Genomic DNA, 25,152 nt, shown 5'->3' with positions numbered 1-25,152 from the left:
GCCTTCCCAAATGTAACTGGCAAATTAATTCTTGCAAGATAATTATTAAGTTAAAAATCACACAACACCAGGTTAAAGTCCAACAGGTTTAATTGGAAGTACTAGCTTTTGGAGCGCCGCTCCTTCATCAGGTGGTTGTGTCTATGGCACACCGAAAGCTAGTGCTTCCAATTAAACCTGCTGGACTATAATCTGGTGTTGTGTGATTTTTAACTTTGTACACCCCAGTCCAACACTGGCATCTCCTTATCATGGTAATTATTATGTATGTAAAAGGTATGCTACTAATCTGAAAGTTGCCTGAATTATTATCTTAGAAATTATGCACTGATACTTTAGCAAATGACAATACTAAGCTATTTTTTATTTGCAGGTTAGACATCTTTACAGTTTGGCAGTGTTTGAAAACTTCATTTATGCCATCAACTTAGATAATTTCACTGCTAAGTACAAATTAAGCGTCACTAAAATAAACAGATTCAATGGTACAGATATGGAAACGCTTGCAAAACTAGAGAACGGCAAAGTTCTACACATCTACCACAAACTAAGGCAACCACCAGGTAAGATATTGTCTTTGGAAACACTTTTATTGGGTGATTTGTATGCAGCAGTTGTTCGCTTTTGCAGTTCTCCAACATTTTTCAGTATAATTTGTAATGTGCTTTGCTTCCAGGCCTTCAGCATAAATCCGTGTTTGGTACAATGAGTGGCGATATCCTCTGAGCATTTTTAAGTACCTCCCGTGAAATAAGTGTTAGTGTCAGTGCAACTCCCGGTGGATATGAATCCCTAACATAACCATCACTACTTCACTATTAATTAGGAATTCTGTTCAAAAATGCAAAAAATGAAAATGCTGAATTGTCACTGGTTACTACACTGAAAAGAACTGTAGAGCAAGGAAGATTGAAAAGTTTTCTATCCTCACTAAAATACATTTAAAGTATGTGTGAAAAATTTTGCTCCTATCTTTCTAAGATGAAATTTGCATGACAGATAAGATCTAGCAGAAATGTTCAAAATGACCTAATGACTCAGCGGTTAGCACTGCTGCCTCACAGCACCAGAGACCTGGGTTCAATTCCAGCCTTGGGTGAATGTCTGTGTGGATTTTTCATGTTGTTTCCATGTCTTTGTGGGTTTCTCCTGGGTGCATGGATTTCTTCCCACAATTCAAAGGTGTGTTGGCCATGTTAAATTGTGTTGTGGTGTCCAGGGATGTGTAGACTAGGTAGATTAATCATGTTAAATGACATTGATGACCCCATGTATTGTCAGAGAAGCAGCAATGTTGTGGCATTAGATATTTGCTATATTTGTGTTGTTGTCATAGAGATAAAAGCACTGATACAGTGACTGAAGTATTAGTCACTCCCCTTATAGATGGCATATGGTGCAATTTATGTCTCTGCTAACCAAGCTTTTCAATGGATTCCAGTTGAGTTTGCAATGGCCAAGGTCTCTGTACCCTCCAATGCTACCCCCCCCCCCCCCACCCACCCACTACCACCACCACCACCACTCCAAAGTGGCAACACAAGAAACAGCTCTGATGATCTGGAGACTGTGAAGTTGGTTCATGTAGCTGGCATAGCCAATTTGATGTTAATGTTTGCTGATGTTCCAGTACTTTTTTTGATCACCTGTCAATTCAAACATGAAACACTGAATTGTTGAGCACAGGTGATGGTTCCAGCACTAATACTGAGATTGTATCCATCAATGTTCCCCAACACAGACTCCAAATAAGTATGAGGGACCAGAGGAAAGCAATTAATTTGCAAAGCACCAGAGGGCATCTGCACCTTGGCAAGTGTATTTCAGGCTTCTGGATCACCAACACTGCTAAGAAATTCAGCATCTGCAGCTCATTTGGGGACCTAGGTCTGTTTGACAGAAACAAAATTGCTGAGTTGTAAACAATTGTGGGCAGCCAACAAAATCCACTTAAAACACATGGAGGATTGGAATGGACATCATTAGGTGAATTGTAATTGAGATTATGTGGCATATTTTGAATTGAAATTTATCTGTTGCCCCTTCCTGCTATTTATAATGGATGCATTCCACACCAAATTAGCAGTGGTGCAACAAGTGCCGCACATAGAAGATAAACCTGCTGTCAATTGTATGGGACACTTTTTTCTGGCATTCTATGCAGATTCCTAGCAGGCTCCAGGCTCCACAGGTAACAATTAATTAGTGGCCTGCTTTGCGATTCTACAGGAGCCTTTGGCCACCGTAGAAAGACATGTAATGAATAGCTTATTAAAATAAAAAGTCATGAGAAACAAGGATACACCCCCAAGGCTGTTCAGGGCTGCACATCCCCTCCAACCGCAGATATGATAAATTGGATTTTACACTGTGCTTTGTTCTCTGCAGTCACCATATGCACCCCCCTCAACAATAACACATCAGTTGGGAGGATTAAATGGTCCAGAGTGAGATACCCTAACCCCCACCACCACTTTGGGAAGAATGCCACCTCAGAGACCTGCTGAGCAATTTGTTTGGCCAGCAACCTTATAATTCCAGCTGTGACATCTGTTCAGTCAGGTTTGAGTAGTGCCACTGTTGGGATTATAGCTAGTGCCCAAAAAAAGAGGGGGTTATGGTGAACAGACTGAAAGTATGATTGGGATATTAATGAGGCATACCTGACAGGCAGTGGTTGGATTAGGGGAAGTAAGAAGGGCCAGATTTTTAACATCATGCAGGAGTGTTGAAACAGGAAGTACCATGTCCCATACTCCTGCTAATATGCTCCCCCTTACATGTTTATTTTGTTCTTAAAATTTTATTTACATTTTGTTTACTGCAATTATCTTTGACGTGGCATACTTCAAAATGATTTCAGGAAATCTAAGTACTATATGTCCATAGCATAGGTAACATTCTGATAATTGCTGCCTTAAAGAGCTGTTTGTTAATCTGCTCCCAGCAATGCTGTGGGGAACAATGGCCAATACAAGCAGTGCCCAGAATTAATGTACAAGAGCCCTAGGATATAAAACTTCTGAGCTGTTATGGGGAGGTCGTGATGTTAAAGAGAGGTAAGCATCCAGCGGGTTCAGCTCTTGGGTGGGAGGCTCTCAATCTTGTAAGGAAGTCATCAATACAGTTAGTTTCCCACCTGTATTGGGTTTATAACCATCCTCAAAATTGAGACTGAGGCATAAAGTGGTCTTTTCTGGCCATTGAATGGCCATTTAAATGCCTCAATTGGAATAAGGATAGGAAATGGAATTTCAGAATCCCTTTGCTCTCCCCCCATCCCCCAGCCCCAGCCCAAAACAATCTATAAGAAAATCCACTGATGGGTGCTTGCAAAAATTCTTCACCAGAAGAAAGAACAAACAATATAGCCTCCTCTTTGACAAACAGAACACATCAACAACAGATTTCTAAAAGCCTAGCTTTTGTAAATTTATCATTCTGTCAATTCACACATCATTTAACATGCACCAAAGACATTCTGAAAAGAGAGAAATGTGGAAAGTTCCTGAATGGAAGGAAAATCAAGATTGCACAAACTAAAATGCTTGAGATCTGAATATTAACTGAAATTTCCAATTTACAGAATTTTAAAAATTCATTCACGGAATGTGGATATCATTGGCCTGACCAATATTTATTGTCCATCTCTAATTGCCCAGAGTCAAGTACATTGCTGTGGGTCTGAAATTACAGTTAGGACAAATCAGCAGAGACCATTTCCTCCGTGACTCCCTCGTTAGGTCCACGGCCCCCACCAACCCACCCTCCACTCCTGTCACCTTCCCTTGCCACCGCAAGAGATGTAAAACCTACACCCACATCTCCCACCTCATCTCCATCCCAGGCCTCAATGGATCCTTCCAGATCTGGCAGAGATTTTCCTGCACATCCAAACACCTCATCGACTGTGTCCCTTGCTCCCGATGTGGTCTCCTCTACATTGGGGAGACAGGACACCAACTTGCGGAATGATTCAGAGAACATCTCTGGGACACATGCACCCAACAACCCAACCACCATATGGTCAACCACTTCAATTCCCCCTCCCACTCCACCAAGGACATGCAAGTTCTGGGCCTCGTCCACCAACAAATCTAAGCCATCTGACACCCTGAGGAGGAAATCCTTATCTTCCACTTGGGACCCTCCAATCACATTACAGTCATGCTGATTTCACCAGTTTCCACATCTCCCCTCCCCCACCTTATCCTAGATGTAACCCTCCAAATTGGCATCGTCCTCTTGAACTGTTCTAACTGTCCATCTTCCTTCCCACCTATCTGCCCCACCTATCTGCCCCACCCTCTGCTCTGACCAATCACCATCAACACCCACCTTCATCTACCTATCGCCTTCCAAGCTACCTTCCCCGCCAGCCCCATCCCTCTCCCATTTATCTCTCGGGCCACTTTTCCCTCACATTCCTAATGAAGGGCTTGTCCCTAAACATCAATTCTCCTACCTCTAGTATGCTGCCTGACTTGCGACACTTTTCCAGCACCACACAGTTTGACACTGATCTCCAGCACCTGCAGTCCTCACTTTCTCCTTTTTGGCCAGAACAGTTAAGAACATCAGACTTCCTTCCCTAAAATATATGCATAAATAATCAATAACAATTTCATGGTCTTTATTAGACTCTAATCCCATATTTTTAAAATATTGAATTCAAATTCCACCATATACCACGACAGGATTTGAACCCAGATTTCCAGTACATTAGTTGGGTCTCTGGATTAATAGTCTTGTAATAAAATCACAAGGCCCTTGCCTCCTTAGAATGTTGGTTGTCTGAACAGAAGTATTTGAACATAGAGTTGACACTGTTGAAAACATATTATTCATTGGAAATACCATCAGGAAGCGAAATAAAAATAACTTTGATCACAAGGTCTGAATCTCTCTCTCAGATTGCCCATGCCATTTCTGTGTCCCTGATGTATGTTCAGACCAACTCTCTGCCCTTTCTATATCATTCATTGCCATGCACCCAGTATGCACTATTTACAATCATCAGGGATTACCTGCAATATTAATGGAAAAGGTATTACTTTTGTTGGGAAAAAAAACACACCACTTGACACTTAAGAAAAGCATTCTTATTAGTTGCCTGGGTATCCTAATGCACAGAGTGTCATTGGAGCAGTGCATATTGAAGTTTGCTGGTTGGAATCTGTGGAATCAACGTTTCAGTTGGAAATGCCTGGGAAATTGAAGATTCGGTTGGCAATTCTCCTGTGTCTGGAACTGTCCAAAAAAAAATGGTTGAAGATTTGAGAACTTGAAAGGTTCAGCTCCCTTCAAGTAGAATTGCTTTTATTTGTCATTTCTACCATATAAAACGGATACAGTAAATAGTGTTCCTCCAGTACCAAAGGAGTTGCAAAGGCAGCACAAACTACACAATCGTACATGACATAAAGTGCATAAGAAGTGCAAAACATGCAAGTTATAGTGTAATAGAAGAATGATACATAATAGAAGATTTTCAAGCAATAATACAAAAAAATTTCAGATGGGAAAGAGTCTAATTATACTGTGGTAAGGAGTCTGATAGCTTGGGAGAAAGTGATAACTTGTTGCACAGTTTGGCCATGAGAGACGATATGCTCTGGTATCTTCTACTAGATGGCAGGAGGGAGAAGAGTTGCTCAGGCGAAGTTAGACAGTTAAAAAACCTGGCCTAACTTTAGGGTAAGTCGGTAAGTGGACCACACCAGCATCCCCCAACTTAATGCACACCATCCAAATTACACCTCCCCTGACCCTTATAACCCCATGAGAAGGATTTCCCAGGACCAAAGCAACACCCCCTCAAAAATAACTTGCTGGCCATAAACCTCATCCTCTATGCCAGACCAGCTGCCCCAACAACCATCACCCATTGTACTCCACTTGATAACTACTCCTGCCAGCCCTGGAAGCACTACCATCCCAACTGACCGCCAACACGACTCCTACTACTACATTCCTAATACCTATTTCCACTTCACCCGGAACTACCATGCAGCCAGCCCTGACACCCAACCTCATGAAACCCAAACCATCTCGTCCCTCAAAGCCAGCCTTGATGCACCCAAACATCTCATCACTCACCCCAACTCTGACCTATCTTAAACATAAGACCAGAAGTAGTAGGAACAGGAGTAAGCCATTCGGCTCATCAAGCCTGCTACAGCATTCAACAGGATTACGATTGATCCAACATTCCCCGGGTCCACTTTCCTGAAAATTCCCTGTAACCTTAGTTCCGGACTGATCAAGAATCTATCTATCTCAACCTTAACTACACACAAGGACTCTGCCCCTACAGCTCTCTGCAGGAGTTCCAAAGTTTCTTAACCCTCTGTGAAATGAAATTTCTTGTTATTTCCATTTTTAATTGGCACCTCTATGTTATCAGACCATGCCTTCTGGTCCTAGACTCTCACAACGGGGAAAATTTCCTCTCAGTCTTTACTCTGTCAAGCCACTTAAGAATCCTATATGTTTCAATGGGATGAATATAGAGCATAGACCATAGGACAGTACAAGCCCTTCAGCCTTTGCTGCTGTCCAACCTTATATCCTGCTCTAAAATCAAACTAGCCTACACACCCTCTATTGTACTATCTTCCATGTGCATATCCAAGAGTTACTTAAATGTCCCTAATGTATCTGACTCTACTAGCATCGCTGGCAGTGCATTCCACGCACCCAGCATTCGCTGTGGAAAGACCCGACTTCTGACATCTCCCTGAAACCTTCCTCCAATCATCGTAAAATTATGCCCCCTCGTGATAGCCATTTCTGCCCTGGGAAAATGTCTCTGGCTATCCATTGTATCTATGCCTGTCCTCATCTTGTACATCTCTATCAAATCACCTCTCATCCTTCTTCGCTTCAATGAAAAAAGCCCTAGCTCCTTCAACCTTGCTTCATCAGACTTGCCCTCCAGTCCAGTCAGCATCATGATCAATCTCCTCTGAACCATCTCTAAAGATTCCACATCCTTCCTATAATGAGGTGACAAGAACTGAGCACAATATTCCAAGCGTGGTCTAACCAGGGCTGTAAAGAGCTGCAGCATAACATTGTGGCTCTTAAACTCAATCCCCCTGCTAATGAAAGCCAACACACCATATGCCTTCTTAACAACTCTATCAACTTGGTTGGAAACTTGAAGGGATCTATGGACATAGATCCTAAGATCCCTCTCTTCCTCCACACTGCCAAGAACCCTGGTTTTAACCCTGTATTCTGCAGTCAAGTTCAACCTTCCAAAGTGAATCACTTCATACTTTTTTAGGTTGAACTCCATCACCATTTATCATCCTACCTTTGCATCCTGTCAATGACCTGTTGCAACCTACAACAGCCCTCCAAACTATCCACCATTCCACCAACGTTCATGTCATCAGCAAACTGACTAACCCACCCTTCCACTTCCTCATCCAAGTCATTTATAAACATCACAAAGAGCAGAGGTCCCAGTCCAATCCCTGCAGACCACCACTGGTCACCAAGCTCCAGGCTGAATACTTTCCAACGACTACCACCCTCTGTCCTCTGTGGGCCAGCTAATTCTGCACCCAGACAGCCAGATTTCCCTGTATCCCGTGCCTCCTTACTTTCTGAATGAGCCTACTGTGAACAACCATATCAAATGCCATGCTAAGATTCATGTACACCACATCCACTGCTCTACCTTCATCAATGTGTTTTGTCATATCCTCAAAGAATTCAATAAGTTTTGTGAGGCATGACCTGCCCCTCACAGAGCCATGCTGACTATTTCTAATCAAGGTATGGTTTTCCAAATAATCATAAATCCGGTCTTTCAGAATCCTCTTCAATAATTTGCCCACCACAGATGTAGTTCCCAGGAATATCCCTATTCCCTTTCTTGAACAAGGGAATAACATTTGCTGCCTTCCAATCATCTGGCACTACTCCAGTGGACGGTGAGGCTGCAAAGATCATCACCAAAGACTTAGCAATTGCTTCCCTTGCTTCTCGTAGTAACCTTGGGTATATCTCGTCTGGCCCATGGACATTTCTATCCTTATGTTTTTCAAAGTTTTAAGCATATTCTTTTTCTTAACATCAACCTGTTCGAGCATATCAGTTTGTTTCATGCTGTCCTCACAAACATCAAGGTCCCTTTAAGTAGTGAAAACTGAAGTGAAGTATTCATTAAGGACCTCAACTACCTCCTCTGACTCCAGGTACAAGTTTCCTCCACTATTCCTGATTGGCCCTGCCCACACTCTGACCATCCTCTTGTAACTCACATAAGTGTAGGATGCCTTAGGGTTTTCCTTAATGCGAAAGCTTTTTCATGCCTCCTTCTCGCTCTCTGAAGTCCATTCTTCAGTTCCTTCCTAGCTACCTTGTAACCCTCTAGAGCCCTCTCTGATCCATGCCTCCTCAACATGAAGTAAGCTTCCTTCTTCCTCTTGACTAGATGTTCCACTCCTCTTGACACCCAAAGTACATTCAACCTACCATCCCTTCCTTGCCTCAGTGGGACAAACCTGTTCAGCACTATCAGCAAGTGCTTCCTAAACAACCTCCACATTTCTATTGTGCATTTCCCTGAGAACATCTGTTCCCAATCTAAGCACCCCAGTTCCTGTCTCATATCATTGTAATTCCCTCTTGCCCAATTAAATACTTTCCCATACTGAACTGAATGAAATGACTAGAAATGTGGAGCTCAGTATTCATGTAAATAAATGAGTTAAGTGAAAATCTGACTGAGAGTGTCTCTCCTTTAAATATCCAGGCCATTGTTTTTGAGAGGAAGGAGATGAATTGTGACATGACATTTTGTAATATTTCTCTTTGTGTTATGCTGCTTTCTTCTCTGGAAAACCACTAATGAATGTGATTAAATGAATAATGCTGATCATTGTACGGGGTAATTTCTTTAAAAAGGACAGGTCCTTACGATTAATAATGTGCTTTCATAGGAATTTCAAAACTCTGTACCACCAAGTAAAGTTAGAGTCGTAGAGACATACAGCATAGAAACACTCTTTAGTCCAACCATCCATGCTGACAATAACCCCAAACTAAACAAGTCTCACCATCCTACTCCTGGGCCATACCCCTCCAAACCTTCATTGACTTTATCCAAGTGTCTGTGTACATCTTTTTGCCTCAATTTAAAATGGAGATCCCAAGATGGAAGGATGGTTGTGCATTTGTACGCTTTGCATTCCTGAACTCCAGAAAGGCCAGACAATCTGATATTGATATAGAAATATAGAGGAAAAGCAAGTCTCCTCCAAAAACAAAACTAGGTGTGGGCACTATCATACATCTCCACACCGAAATAAAAATTAATTTCAGTTTGAATTGCAAATTACATTGATTTCTCTTTTTTTAAAAAAAGTTTTAAGTTACTGCAAAATCAATGCTGAACATCCTTTAAATTTACAACAAAAAATAATCTTCAGAATTCCAAGCTACTCTCATATTTTGCTATGAATTTATACTGGAGGAAAATCATTAAATGTGATCACTGCTCAGACTGCAGAAAGCATCAAATATCACTGCTTAACCCTAAATGACAGCATCTGCTGACCACAGGGAGTCACACCACTAGAATCAAAGTAAAAACCCCATGCCTTTCTTTAATGTTTTTGAGATGGCTTTCTCAGCAGGAATGCTGACGTTTAGGAGGAGAGGGGAAAATGAAAGAATAAAGTTATTTTTCTCTCTCTCAATCTGAGAAAAAGCCTTTGCTTAGTCAAGTGTGGCAAAACAAATCACATTTTAGATCGTTGGAGCTCTAAGCCTTTCTCAGCTGCACATCAATGTACTTATAGTCACATCTGTTTAAAATGGAGATTAATTATGAATATACTTCACGTCACACTGAAACGGTAAACTATCATTGCAAACTACGGATTAAGTGAACTTCACATGTTTGGGAGCTGAAATAACATTAGCTGGTACAACTGCTACCCCAGAGTGGTTTCATATCTTCTCTCCGTTTGAACATACATCATTAACTCTCTAGACTCAGTTATTTCTTGAAATCTGTGCTTCCTTTAGCTGTCAGTAGCATTCACAATTTTGTGAACAAATATTCAGAATTTCAACAGGAAAGCGGAAGATTCAGTGTGATAAAAATTGATAGCAATGCCTACTTTAAAATGTAGATACCTTGAAAGTGATTAATTCATCATTAAAATCCAATTTATTTTAATGTTATGCTTATGCCATTTCCTCAATAAATTTATCAAACGATCTTAGGTCAAATAAAAGTCTTGATTCAAACATGACTATATTCTGGATTCGAGAACATATTCAAAAACAGTTTTTCTTTATCTATTAAGGATTATACACTTGTCTCATGAATATTCAGCTTCCTATCATTTTTATCCCACTGTGGGACCAGCAACGTCCTCCTCACTAACATCTGAGGGCTAGTGCCAAAATCCTGAGAGCTGTCTCACAGACTAGTCAAGCAACAGCCTGACGCAGTGCAGACTCACAGAACTATACCTTACAGACAATGTCCAGCTATCATCACCATCCCTGAATACGTCCTTTCATTCTGACAAAAGCAGACACAGCCGAGGTTGTGGTACAATGTTATACAATTGGGAGAGAATTGTCCTGGAAGTCTTCAATATTGACCCTATGTATAGCTTCAGGTTAAATATGGGTAAGGAAACCTTCTGTTGGTTATCATGTCCTGTCCTTCCCTGGCTGATGAATTAGTACTCCTCCATGTTAAACAACACTTGGAGGAAGCACTGAATGTGGCAAGAGTGCAAAATGTACTTTGGATTGAGGATTTCAATATTCACCACCAAAAATGGCTTGACAGCAAAGCTACTGATCAGGCTGGTCAGATGCTGAAGGACACAGCTGCTAGACTGAGTCTGCGACAATTGCTGGGGGAACCAACAAGAGGAAAAAACATACTTGACCTCATTCTCACTAATCTGCTAGCTACAGATGCATCTGTCCTGGATAGTGTCAGTGAAAGTTAACACTGAAAAAGTCCTGCCTTCATGTTGAAAATATCCTCTATTGTGTTGTGTGGTGCTATCACCAAGCTAAATGGGGCAGACTTTGTACAGATCTAGCAACTTAAGACTGGGCATCCGTGAGGATGCAGTAGATGAATTGGACCAGCAGAACTGGACTAACACAATCTGCAATCCTATGGCCCGACATATCCCCCACTAAACCATTATCATCAAGCCAGGGGATCAACTCTGGTTCAATGGAGAGTGCAGGAGGGCATGCCAGGAGCAGAAGAAGGTATACCTAAAAATGAGGTGTCAACGACTTGTGTGTCAAGCAGCATCAGCAGTAAGTGATAGACTCAATGCTCAGCATAAACCTGCCCACTGATGCCCAATTTGGGTTCTGCCAAGGCCAACCAGCTCCCGACTTTGTTGTAGCCTTAGCTCAAATATGGATAAAAGAGCTGAATTCCAGAGGTGAGATGAGAGTGACAGTCCTTGACATCAAGGCTGCATTCAGCAGAGTGCAGCATCAAGGAGCCCAAGAAAAAAAACAGAATTAATGGGTATCGGGGGAAGAATCTCTGCTGATTGGAGTCATACTTAGCACGTAGGAAGATGATTGTGATTGTTAGACCCGTGTCATCTCAGCTCCAGGACATCTCTGCAGAAGTTCCCGAGGGTAAGGTCCGAGGCCAAACCATCTGCATCTGTTCATGATGGCGTTCACTCCATCATAAGGTCAGAAATGAGAATGTTTGATGAAGTCTGTGCAACACCATTCACAACTGCTCAGATGCTGAAGCAGTTCATGTTAAAATGCAACAAGAACTGGACAATACCCAGACTTGAGCTGACAAATGGTAAGTACCATTCATGCCACACAAATGCCAGGATATGACCATCATCAATAAGAGACAATCTAACCACTACCTCTTGATATTCAATGATGTTGCCATCACTGAATCCTCATCTATCAATATCCTGAACATTATCATTGAACAGAATCACAATGACTACAAGAGCAGGTCTGAGGCTAGAAACACTGTGGTGAGTAGCTGACCTCTTGATTCTTGATGAAAGGCTTTTGCCCGAAATGTCGATTTTACTGCTCCTCGGATGCTGCCTGAACTGCTGTGCTTTTCCAGCACCACTTTAATCCAGAATCTGGCTCCCAGCATCTGTGGTCATTGTTTTTGCCATAAGATATAGGAGTGGAAGTAAGGCCATTCGGCCCATCAAATCCTGTATTCCATTCAATCATGGCTGATGGGCATTTCAACGCCACTGACCTGCACTCTCCCCGTATCCCTTAATTCCTTGCAAGGTTAAGAATTTATCAATCTCTGCCTTGAAGACATTTAATGTCTCGGCCTCCACTGTGCTCTGTGACAATAAATTCCACAGGCCCACCATTCTGATGTTTGCCAACCTCTCACAATCTTCAAACTCAGGCTCGCACACACTCACTCACATACAGCTGCACGCTCTGACATTCTCTCTCACCCTCGTACACCTTCTCACACTCTCATTCCACATTCACACTCTTTACACTCTCACACTCTTCCACTTTCAGTCACCCTTTCACACTCACTTTCTTACATTCTCTCACACACACATTCTCTCACATACTCTTTCTCTCACACTTGCTCATGTACACATTCTCTCACACACAATTTCTCTCTCACAATCTCTCATTCTCTCACACACACTCTTTCAAACACTGTCTCTTATGTACTCTATCTCCCTCACCCTCTATCACAACCTTATCACATAGACATTTCCTCACAAGCACTCTCTCCATGAAGATCTCATTCAGACTCACTTTCAGTCACTGTCTCATTCTCTGTCACACTTCCTCTCCCACACACAGTCCCGTACTCTCTCTTACACGCTCACGTTCTGTCATGCATATACTCTCACACCTTCTCTCTCACACACACAGTCTTTCACACATACCCTCTTCATATGTTATCACAGACACATGCTGTCTTACACACACACACCTTCACGTGGACTGATTCTCATTCAAGGAATTTCACATACCCTCTCTCACACACATATTGTCTCTCTCAATCTCATTCACATGCTTGCACTCTCAGTCACTCTCACTCTCATACTCTCTCTCTCTCCCACTTAGACTCTTTCCCTCTCACATTCTCATACGCACACAATTTCACTCTCAAACACACTTCCCCTCATACACACTCTGGCTCAAATGCACTATCTCTTCGACACTCTCTCCTATTCACACTATCTCTCTCATACATACACTCTCACATTCTCACTCTTACACTTTCACTCTCTCACACATACTTTCTCACACTCACTCTCTCTCACATTCTCGCTCACACACTCTCTCTCCCACACACTCTCTTTCCCATACACACTCTCATGCACTCTATCTCTCACTCTCATTAACACACTCTCACTCTCTCACACTCTGTCATACCCTTACACACACTTTCTCTCCTGGACTGTCAAAAACATTTGGTCTGACACACAATTTACACACACACACACACAGTCTCTTAGACTCTCTCAGTCACTCTGTCAGTTACTCTCACACTGTCTCAGTCACTCTTTCTCACTTAGTCACTCTCTTTCACACACACACATTCTCAAGCACACTCACACTCATTGTCTCACATACACTCTGTCTCCCACTCTCTCTGTCACTTTTACGCTCTCACACTCTTGCCTTCACATTCTCACTTTCTCTTTCACTGTCATACTTTCACTCTCGCTTTCACACACTCATTCTGTCTCTCTCTCACTCACTTACATCGTCACTCTCATACTCTCTCTCAAGCTCTCTCTCACACTCTCCCACACACACTTTCTCACACTCTCCTGCACACTCACTTTCACACTGTCTTGTGCATTCTCTCACTCACAGTCTCTCACACACATTCTGTCAGTCTCATATACACTCTTTGTTCCACATGTGAACTATATCCCAACACATACATCTTTTTATGGTATATTCTGTGTGGACAAGATGTTAGGTATCATGCTGACACATTTATGTTCAGTTGTATACAGAGAGTTGAACAACAGATCTGTTACAAAATCAATCAAATGTATGCAAACATGATACTTTATTTACAGTATGCTGTCACCTGTGCCATAAAATTAAACTCCAAACACTTTTTAATTTCTTTCCATCCCACTATGCCTTAGTGCTGTCCCAGGTTCCCAGCTGGAATAAAGGGACCTGGTTAGTAGTAATGCCTATTGGCCCTGGAAGTTAGCTAGAGTAACCCCAGGGGTGTTTGGGCCTGGGTGGCAGACGTAATGTGGGTTTTCTTGTCAGAGACAGAGGGACTCTTCATTACTTGAACTTCCAAGGATCAGATCAGAGGAGGTCAACTGGGTGGAATTGGAGGGCCTGACCACTTCTTGTGATTCCTGATACAAGACGTCTGAGGGGCTGATGTGTGGTTCTTCTTCAGGTGGGTGTCTTGTAGCATTGCCCTGCCTCCCTGTGAGGAAGACAGCCAAAGGGTTGCTTGCTTGAGGCATATGTGTTCCTCATAGCCTCTGGGTAATGAGGACTTTTGTATCACACATCCTTGCCTGCTGCTGTTAGTCCCTCCCTGTGCAAGCGGATGAAGTTCTTGCTTACTGACACCACAACACCCTCTCCTGCCTGGGACTGAGCAGGCACCTGGTCTGCAGCACTCCTTCGCGTGCCAGTGGCCTGGATCATTTCCTTCTTGGCCAGTTGTGGAACTGCCCCAGCAATGTAGACACCAGGCTCTATCCCCAAACTTTCTTCAGGTAATTTCCCCATCAAGGTTTCAGTATCTGAGTGGATGGATGGGGTGTACAGGAGGCAGGTGCTTCCTTTAAGACCTCTTCCTCAGAGGTTGAGCTGGTGGATTGTGGTTGAGCCAGCCATTTCTCCCTTTGAGGTCATGGAAATCCCACTGATAGCTGTAAAACTCGAGAGAGAAGGCATCATGGCCAGTGGTTAGAAGTGGTGTGCTATGAATGGCACTGATCGCGGGGTTACTTGAGAGTTGCAGTAGAATGAATATTGGCACCTACTCAGTTGGGTGGCACGGTGGCACCCTGGTTAGCACTCCTGCTTCACAATGCCAGGGTTCAATTCCAGCCTTGGGTGACTGGCTGTGTGGAGTTTGCATGTTCTCCCCAAGTCTGCGTGGGTTTTCCGCTGGGTGCTCTGGTTTCCTCCCACAGTCCAACATGTGCAGATTAGGTGGATTGGCCATGCTAAATTGCCTGTAATGTCCAGCAATGTGCAGTTTGGGTGGAGTGGCCATGATAAATACAAGGTGTTGGGGATAGCATTGGGAGCTAGGTCTGGGTGGGATGCTGCTTGGAGGTCGGTGCAGACTTGATGGGCCACATTGCCTCTTTCTCCACTGTTGGTATTCTCTGATTCTATAACATTCAGGTGTTGGCATCCCCACAGGAGTGGTCTCAGACTTTTGTTTTGTGAGGGGTAGGATTCTCTCCTCAAGCGGACTGAGGAGTTTGATGTTGTACACGCTTCCACCTATCTGAGCACTTCCTGCTCTACCATGGGCTGTCTTCTCCTGGAATGCGAAAGGGAGGGATTGAGTGGGTGGCTCAGCTGTTAGTGCTGGTACAGGTGAACGAAAGCTGGTGTGGTGTTCCGAGGGAGAGGTGAGGCATTCTTAAGACCATGTGGACGAGTGGGAAGTTGAAGACTGAGATCAAGCAAAGAAAGATGTTGCAGGTAACACTGAAAGTGGCAGGACATGAACTTTGGTGGAAGGTACTGGAGTACCAGAGAGAGAGAGAGAGAGAGGTAGCAGAGTGTCTCAGTGTGACACCTACTTTGGCACATTGGAGAAAGTGTTTGACTTTGGTGGTGACCTCTGAACTAGCTGCTGGGTCTTTACCAATACTCTGAGAAAATGACAACCCACCTCAGTGTCCCCAAGGTTCCTGTCAGTGAATCACAACATCATGTTGCCTTGCTTCAATTTTCACACTGTAATGAGCTTCAGAAGGTCAGTAGTTGGCTGGATCTTTTAAATATGGAGTGTGCATCAGGAATGCTGGTCTTTTGGTATAAATCCACTGAGTGGCAAATCCTTCTGGAAACAGTGCATGATGAGATGAGGATAGAACCAGGCAAGAGGAATCCCCTGGTGATGGTGTAGGTAATGAATGAGACAAGTTTGGTAAGGCTTCATGGTGAAATACCCACCAAAACTTGACAAAACTAACACTTTGCCAAAAAAAACCCAGAAGATTCAGCTCATTGTTTTGAAGAGATTCACACAAGATAACTTTTCAGCATATTTTAAAAAGCATAATTGTGTTCCAGCACAATTTTGTAACAAAAGCATATTTTCACTTTCTAATTTTGCAAACATTTTCTTGGTTAAATCAAATTGGCTTTAGTTTTCAATATATTTGTGATCTGCTTCTCCCAAACTTTTAGTCATGATTCTATTAGTCCTGATTGTTGGAAAGGATGCAAGTATGTTTCTTTTGATAACTTTTGATCTAAACCTCCAAAGTATTTGGAATAAGAGAGCTATAATGTCAAATTGTGAAATTCAAGCAGCATTAATGCGCCTAGACTCTTGATAACTCTACTAATGTTGCTGAGAGCATTAGTTACAATAAAGCAATGGAACATTATAGTTAAGTGTATTAAATGATTTTTAATTTTGTACCTAAACATTTGTTCTAGTTCTATGGTCTCTTAAGGGTACGATATTAATAGAGTGAAACAAACCTGATTGTGTAGAAGAATCAATTTTACCAGGCACTAAGTTTTAAAATTTAAAAAAAATTGTAAGTGATCAAACTCCTTACTGTCCCAAACAGCAAAATACAGTGAGGGGAAAGCATTTCATTGAAGTAGTTCTTGAATAAACTTATTATTATCATTAAGGTATGACCCCTTCTTAGGTTTAGCCTTGTTTGATTTTAACAACAACTTTTGCCAAATACATTAAAATACAAACAGGTTTGATCACTGGTCAGTTCACATATTAAATTGGCTGCACATGATGTGAATTGGTTTATTCAGATTTATTGATGCAATCGTCTTTTGTTGAGTGAAAGTAAGATCTTTGATCAGCATGCAAATAAAATAAAATTGTCATTAAAATGCATTCATCATAATGGTCCTGAGAGAGTTAATGTTGAAATTGCATTAGGTCCACTCAATGCTGAGATGTTTCACAGTCCCAATGGAGACAGATGTCATATAGCTGGTTCCTGATAATTGCAGGATTAGTGGTGCTGGAAGAGCACAGCAGTTCAGGCAGCATTCAACGAGCAGCGAAATCGAAGTTTCGGGCAAAAGCCCTTCATCAGTTAATATAAATTGTATCTCTTGATAATATGCAATAAGCTATGCATTTTTGTGTGAGACAGGTGCCTCTTCTTGTTAAAACTCGATTGTGATTGAACCACTACTTCTGATGATGAGACAAACCCTTAGATTTGACATAAAGAAGAGGATGCACCTTCAGGATTGTTTTTGTTTATTTTACCATCTGGTTATTTTAAACTAGTGGAAAGGAGGATTGGTGGCACCACTTTCCCAATCACAAGTTCCCAATGGCTAACACCCAGAGTCCAATATAAAAACATAGTCCTTTACATCCAATACTGAGTGAGTGCAGAATAAAGTATCCCATTAGCAGCAAAGTAGCCAATTGTAAATGTTTTTAGTATTTGATGATTTATGTATTTTCTGCATTTGAGAAATAAATATTTCTCAATATTTTATCTCTTGGTTTATATTCTCCTCATATTTTGCTCTTTGTTTTGCATTGTAATATTAGTTTTAGAGGATTTTATTTGCTGGCTTCCATGTTGCATCTCTTAATTTACGTTTGATGGCATGTGACCAAGAATAAATTATTCAAAAACAGACCATCCATGTAATTTAGCTACAATTTGCATATGAATTGTATTACAGTAGAGCTGCAAGGCGAGAACTGCAGGTGCTTGACAGTAGGGATCATGCTTTAATGCAAACTGAAACACAAAACAAATCAATTTTGTAGTAAAAATATATCAACTGTTTCTAGATCAAGCCCAATGGGTATTAATTGGACACACACAGTGCTACTCTGGCATAGGTTGTTTGACGAATTTTAACCAAGTCTGTCATATTGCAATCCAGACAGAAGTTACAGCCGGCATGAATAACACTGATGACTCAATAAATGGTCTCTTCCGTATCCCTAATTTTCTTCAACTCATTGTTGATAGTTGCACAGTTTAGCTGCTTCTGAATTCCTCATCCATACTCTTCTTCCATGCGTTTGGAGCCAGACTCAGGCATGTCTACAAATGTTTGGCAGACAGACAGAAGGAGATAAAAGAAATAGATTGTTATTTCTTCAATCCTGTTTCCTTTTTAACATCTCAAATGTCAGCACTGGTGATGTAACAAATTGGACAACTCAATTTGTGTTACCACTTCTGAAGATCCTGTAATGACCAGACTCTAGGCAACATTTCCCAATTTGTTATTGTTCCAGATACAATATTCCACACAGTTAAACTCCTGGGTGAAGAGGAATGAACTGCCTCCCCTTCTTTATTCACTTACTCCCTTCTCTTGACTGCAAAAAAGGCTAACTTAAAAAGGAAGCCTTCCCTAGGAATCTATCTCCCAGATGCGAATTTATGTTTTTTTTTAAAAAAGGATCCAACTTGACCAGGCTGTTTTAAATGATCAAACAGTAAGTTTGCAAATTGCTAAGTGTGAGAAGGATTAGGACCACAGCATACATACACACAGATTCAAAATAAGTGGTGAGTACAAAAAGATGTGTTTTTTTAAAGGCAAAGATATTATGCAATTTCTGAATTGTTAAGGAAGAGCAGGTAGTTGAATGTTACACTGGTAACAATGAAGTTACTGGTGGCATTGTTGTTGATAGTTAAACAATCAGTTTTACAACTCTTAGTTTTGCAGATTGATTAACATTCTTTTTGTTTGATTTCTTTTGATGCATACCAGGAAACAAGAAGGCGGCAGAGTAAAATGCTCCAGCTGGAGCTCCTCTGCTCATCAGTTCATTTTCATTTTTCTTTCTTTTTATTCCTTTTCCCGATAGTTTTTCTTCTCCTCCCCCTAACTTTTAACTTCTTAAACTAGCCTATCTGGAGAATGGAGATGTGTCTGAGATGTGGGAGGTGAATCACAGCTGGATACCAGAGCGGGAACAGAGTGAGTGCAGGCCAAGTCCCAGAAGAGAGTCACAGCTGTAGCCCGGAGCGGGACAGTGTGGGCATGGGCTGAGCTGGGAACTGAGTCACTGATCGGAACCCAGAGCGGGAGCAGAGTGAGCACGGGCTGAGCTGGGAACCAATTTGCAGATTGGAACCCAGAACAGGAGCTGAGCGAGAATGGGCTGAGCTGGGGGGAACGAGTCCGAGAAGTGAGTCCAGGACAGAGGCCAGTATATGGAGGCAACAAGACCTAGTATTCTAGTAAAAGAATAAAGTACGCAAGTTATAGTCCTTTATCATGGACTCAGTGATAAAGGACTATAGCTTGAGTACTTTAAAGAGACTTTTAAGCTATGTATTACCAGGCCAGTCGATATTTTTACTCTCGATGTTTCGGGCAAAAGCCCTTCATTAGGAATAAAGCTTTATTCCTGATGAAGGACTTTTGCCCGAAATGTCGATTTTACTGCTCCTCGGATGCTGCCTGAACTGCTGTGCTCTCCCAGCACCACTAATCCAGAATCTGGTTTCCAGCATCTGCAGTCATTGTTTTTACCTAGATATTTTTACTATTTTAATTCTGTGATAACACTTAAAGTGTGTGTACTTCGGTATTATGTGGTGCCAGAGCTGACATTACAATTGTTTTCACTGCACTCATTCAAGTGCATGTGACAAGGCTATTCTAATTCATTACAGCACTCAGGGTGCGGCTGTTTCCTTTTGTTATCCTATTCCTTTTTTGTGCAGCAGCCAGATAGTTAACATTTAGTACTCAGAGTACAATGGTATCTTTACCTGCAGCAGAGGGATAATGAGGGGATAGTTAATTGACTGTGACCTTCGCAGCACATTAATCCTTGAATGCAGGCTGGTGAGCATTGGAGTATTCAATCCCATTAGTGCACTCCATTGGAGTTGAAACTAGCTCTTTAACCCCTGTCCTTGCATATCTTCAAAGGGAAAAACACAATTGTGCCAACAGCCTGGGACATGATTTGCGAGGGATGGTTTACTGTTGAGAAGGGGATCATTAGACCTTTTTTTATCTTTGTTATTCAGTCTTTTTGAAATGGAGGTGCCAGTGTTGGACTGGGGCAGACAAAGTCAAAAGTCACATGACACCACATTAAAGTCCAACAGGTTTGTTTGCAGCCACAAACTTTCAGAGCCTCTTCAGCTACCTGAAGAAGGAGTGAGGCTCCAAAAGCTTGTTTCAAATAAACCTGTTGGACTTTAACCTGGTGTCACGTGATTTTAGTCTTTTTGAAGTTTATTTAATATGGCAGGTATTACTTTGCCAAACATTCCACACAAAATGTTTACCAGCCAATTACTGAATTCACACCTACACCCAGGTGATTACCTGAGAACATGGTCTGTAGTCATTCTGTCTTTGTAGCAGATTTTAAAAATACACATTTTCAAATTAATGATTGTGTAGTCCAGAATATTGCAGTTCCAAAACATCATCTCAATAAAACAAGACATCAACTTAACAGCCATGAACACAGGTTCAACTAAAGCACAGATAAAATATTAACTTATTAAGCTGCATATGCTTTAACTGCCTATTGTGCCAGTTCTTAGCATTTTATACCTGTGTTTGAGTGTTGGAACTGATATTTCATTATTTTTCTTGGGCTTGGTGGATAATACAATCTCTCTTTCTGTATCACTGCAAAACTTTACAATTGTCTCCTTAATTTTGATGAGTTTTTTTATTGAAGTGAGATGAAGCAATGTGCTAAAAAACGTATTGACAACATTTGTTGTGGCCAATTGAGGAAGTTAAAAAAGAGGGGACCCAGTTCACAGTCCTCACCTGGCAGTAACAAATTGGCTGAGTCTTGACCCACAGATCTTTGGGCACATATTGCAGAATATCCAAAATATGGGACCTGGAGGGCAGAATTAGTTTCCTTGTTTATCGTTCTCAACTGGCGTTGTAACTCAACATTCAGTCATTGTGACTCAATGCATGATACAGTTTGATAACAAGTCATCACCATTCTATAACTTTTTGGTAACAGTAAGTTACATTGTTCAATTTCAAATTGATCAACATTCACTTTTTCAATTTATGTTTGTAATCAATAATTTAAGGGGGAAAAATTGTTCATAGTTTACATTTGATACCTTACACGGCAAATTATCATCATTTCATCTTTGATAATATTGATTTTGCAGTTACACATCTAAAAAGCATTTTCTTATTGATTTTCTCAGTTAGAAGTCATGCTTGTGAGCTGGATCTATATAATAAACCAGGAGGATGCTCTCACATCTGCCTACTCAGCAGCAGCCACAAAACAAGGACATGTCGTTGCAGGACTGGCTACACCTTAGGGAATGATGGAAAGTCTTGTAAAAGTAAGTCAACACTCCATCTTTCTGTATAAATCTGTTGTAATTTATATAAAATGATGTTTATGACAAATATATTTCAATAAAGCGTGCACTTGCATGGCTGCTATTGGGTGTCCAAAATTGGCTATGATGATTAGCACTTTTTAACGATAAGGTAACAGCACTTGCCCTTTCTGTAGCATTTAGCAGCTGAATGAAGTTCACCCTTTTCTCTTTACACTGTATCTGCTTGTAATGGAGTAATCAGAGGTCAGATGTAAGTATTGACTTGACCCACAATGGACAAGTTTTAATGATTCACAATTTCAGTGTTCCTAGTTCAAGATCAGATGTTTCATCCATTTTTTAGCGCCCACAGCATGAACGGAAACCTCCTAATTCCTTTATTCTCAATGATGTTTTGATATATTATACTAAATATTTAAGACTGTGAATGCTTCAATTAGTGTAAGCTGTTTAGGTATAATGTTAGAATTAATTTCCAAGATTGTATTTTAATTGCTCCATTCACGGTGGGCATGTCTTCAGCTGCCAAAGTCTGAAACTCTGAAATTCCCTTTTAAACAATGGGATGGATTTTCCCATGGCCAGACAATTGTTCTGAAGGGTAAATGGGAGTTGTGCATGGGGAACCTGTTGATTTGTCAAAGTAGCAGACTCCAAGGACACCTGGGGCATGTTGTTTTCCACTGGACAATTGCCTGCACCTGGAAAACTCCAAATGTCTTCATTTAAATCAGGGAATTCAGAAAATCCAACTGAAGTCAAGTTTCAGACAAGGTTAGACTGCTAAATACCTGGTCTAACACTTCAGTAATCTGTTACACCAACACCCCTTCTCCTCCCATTCCAATTTATAAAAATGGCATCCTCAGCTACACCTACTGTCAGAACCCTTGCACACCCAGACTCTGACATGACAAACTCTCTTCCTCGCAGACCAACACCTCATTGTAGCCCTGGAACGCGTCACCACCCTAGCTAGCAGTGCCTGCTCCTTCCCTTGACACCAGTCTTAAACAGCCCCGCTTTCTTTTGCTGGTCCGAACCTTCTCTGTCCCATTACTGGTCATGGCCTCACTTCTCAATCAGCAGTCCTGACTCTGCTTTTCTCCCACAGTAACAACTAACTCCCTCTTTCCCCCACACTGGCAGCTGGAACTGGTCTTTGCTGCCCTGGACGCAAACGCTTTGTCTCCCCCTACCTTGGGATACAGTCCCCACCTTTGCCCTGCTGCGGAACCAGCCACCCATCCCCTTCCCCCAAAGTTAGCTCCAATCCTGCCCTTTATCTCCTTCAGACCCGACTTCCCTGTCCCACCGCCCAGCCGATTTTCCAGACAGAACTACTCTTGCCTGCCCCACATCACCAGACACAATATTTCGTCCACCACCATTTGTCCTGAACAAAATGGCTGTCAGTGATGCTGGTCTTTTAAATTTCAGAATATGACAATTGACTGCTGTGAAAAAGGAGGCATTGTTTGCCTTCCACTGATAATTCTGCTCCAAGAGGAGCTGTCAGAAGAGTAGCACGACTCCACATTTTTGAAGGAGCCATGAATCAAATTGCCTGTCAGAAATACAGAGTTCTCTCATTGCCACTCTGCATTTTTTTTATTGCAACCTGTGAGAAACTCTGGCCCCTACGTCTTCCTCCTGCTCTTTCCTGTTTTAAAGTGCTCATTAAAACCTGTCTCTTGGCTGAAGTTTTTTATTATCGGTCCTAATTCCTTATGTGGGTCAAAGTTTACTGCATGATAGTTTGCTACTTCATCAGAGTTTGATTTATTGAAATAAGTATATCAATAAAAGTTGGAGTTAATCTTTTAAAATGTTTAGTTCTTTCAACAACCATTTTCTCTTAGTGTATTTACATGCATTTCTCAACAGTGGCTATTCATTCTTTGCATCCATCTGGGACTGTCTGATAAAGCCATCTTTTCATTGTTGTCTGTTCTATTTTTTACACACACAAACCCCAAACCAGACAAACACACACACAGACAAAGACCCACATGCACACATATATTTTGTGGGGTGAATTTGTACTTTCAGGGTTACATTGTACTTTGTTCAAAAACTGCATGCATGCATGTAGAACTCTGAGCTCAAAAACTGCATGAATTTATGTAAAACTCCGTTATCTCACTTTTTAGATTAGAGTCAATCTAAACATCATGGCATAGAAAGAGAACACAGGGGGCCAACACCTTCAACATATTGTCCAGCTATCACCATTGTTAACAGCTAACTCGAGAATGCAACTTTTTTAAAAAAGGTTTTGTAATTTACACATGAAAGAAGTGAAACTATCACTGTATTCTAACAGATGAAAGGCTTAACAGACAATCAATTTTTCAATGTATAATTTCAGTTACATCACACTGTAAATTTTTGCTATAAATTCTGTGTTAGGATTGAGCCCTCCACTATTACCTGATGAAGGAGCATCACTCCGAAAGCTAGTGTGCTTCCAATTAAACCTGTTGGACTATAACCTGGTGTTGTGTGATTTTTAACTTGCTTCACTGTGATACTGTTGGAAAGTACAGGCTCACCCCCTTATCAAACGTTTGCAAATCCTATCCCTGAATCAAATCTTGAAAGTGTCACCTATGCTCAAAACCTCTATTTACATAATCAGAGTTTCCCTGTTCGTAGTGAGGCATTAAACCAGGACTCTCCCACACCTTTCCTTCTGCAGATTAAGTTAGTAAATTTCAATGCACTATTTGAAGTATAGAAGGAATGTTTCACACTCATCCATGCCAAAGATATATTTTAATCTTACTATGGGTATTCTTTACGCAGAGAGTAGTAAGGGAGATTTAAACAATCCTTAGATAAGCACATGGATGATTTTGGGATAGTGTAGGGGGACGAGCTGAAAATAGTTCACAGATTGGCGCAACATTGAGGGCCAAAGGGCCTGTTCTGCGCTGTATTGTTCTATGTTCTATGTTTTATGGGTAAACTGATGTGGAGGAATTGGTGTTGGACTGGGGTGGACATGGTCAGAAGTCACATGATACCAGGTTATTGTCCCAACATGTTTATTTGAAATCACAAGCTTTCAGAGCATTGTTCCTTCGTCAGGTAAAGTGACATAACTTATAGGCAGGGAGATCTAAAGCTTGAACAAATGGTGTGAGTGGAGAGTCGACAGGCTGAACAATAAGTCTCTGCAGTGATCAAAAGCATCAGATAGTGTGAGTAAAGTGGCAACAGCTGAATAGCAAGTGAAGGGATGACCTTTCATCCAAATAATTGAGGCAGAGAGATAATCACAAAAAATTAAAATAGGGTGGTGCTAGAAACAAACCAAATGGTTAGAATAATATGATAGGGATCAGAGACGCATGCTGAGGCTCTAACCAAAGTAACAAGTAATCCAAAACAGTACAAACTAATTAAGGCAGAAAGATCACAACAAGTGATCAAGGCGATGGTGTCAAAACAGGACCGTAAGGAAGATTTTACAGATAAAGAGCAGTATGTGGAGTCACATGTAGCGTGACATGAACCAAAGATTATGGTGGAGGTCATTATCATGGGTACGGAAGTGGATAAATTGACTGCTATATTTACTGGATAATAACAG

At 41.4% G+C, this 25,152-nt stretch overlaps 1 protein-coding gene across 1 annotated transcript in view; it reads left to right on the top strand.

Moving 5' to 3' along the window:
* The window catches only part of LOC140482363 (low-density lipoprotein receptor-related protein 1-like), a 1,932,271-nt gene that overhangs the window by 892,835 nt on the left and 1,014,284 nt on the right, over window positions 1-25,152 (top strand). Inside the window, exons 9-10 of the mRNA XM_072579726.1 lie at window positions 374-563; window positions 21,408-21,551. Coding sequence (XP_072435827.1) covers window positions 374-563; window positions 21,408-21,551 — 334 coding nt within the window. The remainder of the gene's footprint in view (window positions 1-373; window positions 564-21,407; window positions 21,552-25,152) is intronic.

The sequence above is a fragment of the Chiloscyllium punctatum genome, chromosome 10 (assembly GCF_047496795.1).
Source record: "Chiloscyllium punctatum isolate Juve2018m chromosome 10, sChiPun1.3, whole genome shotgun sequence".
NCBI lineage: Eukaryota > Metazoa > Chordata > Chondrichthyes > Orectolobiformes > Hemiscylliidae > Chiloscyllium > Chiloscyllium punctatum.
Note: the sequence above shows the minus strand (reverse complement) of the source record. Positions and strands in the feature narration are given on the sequence as shown.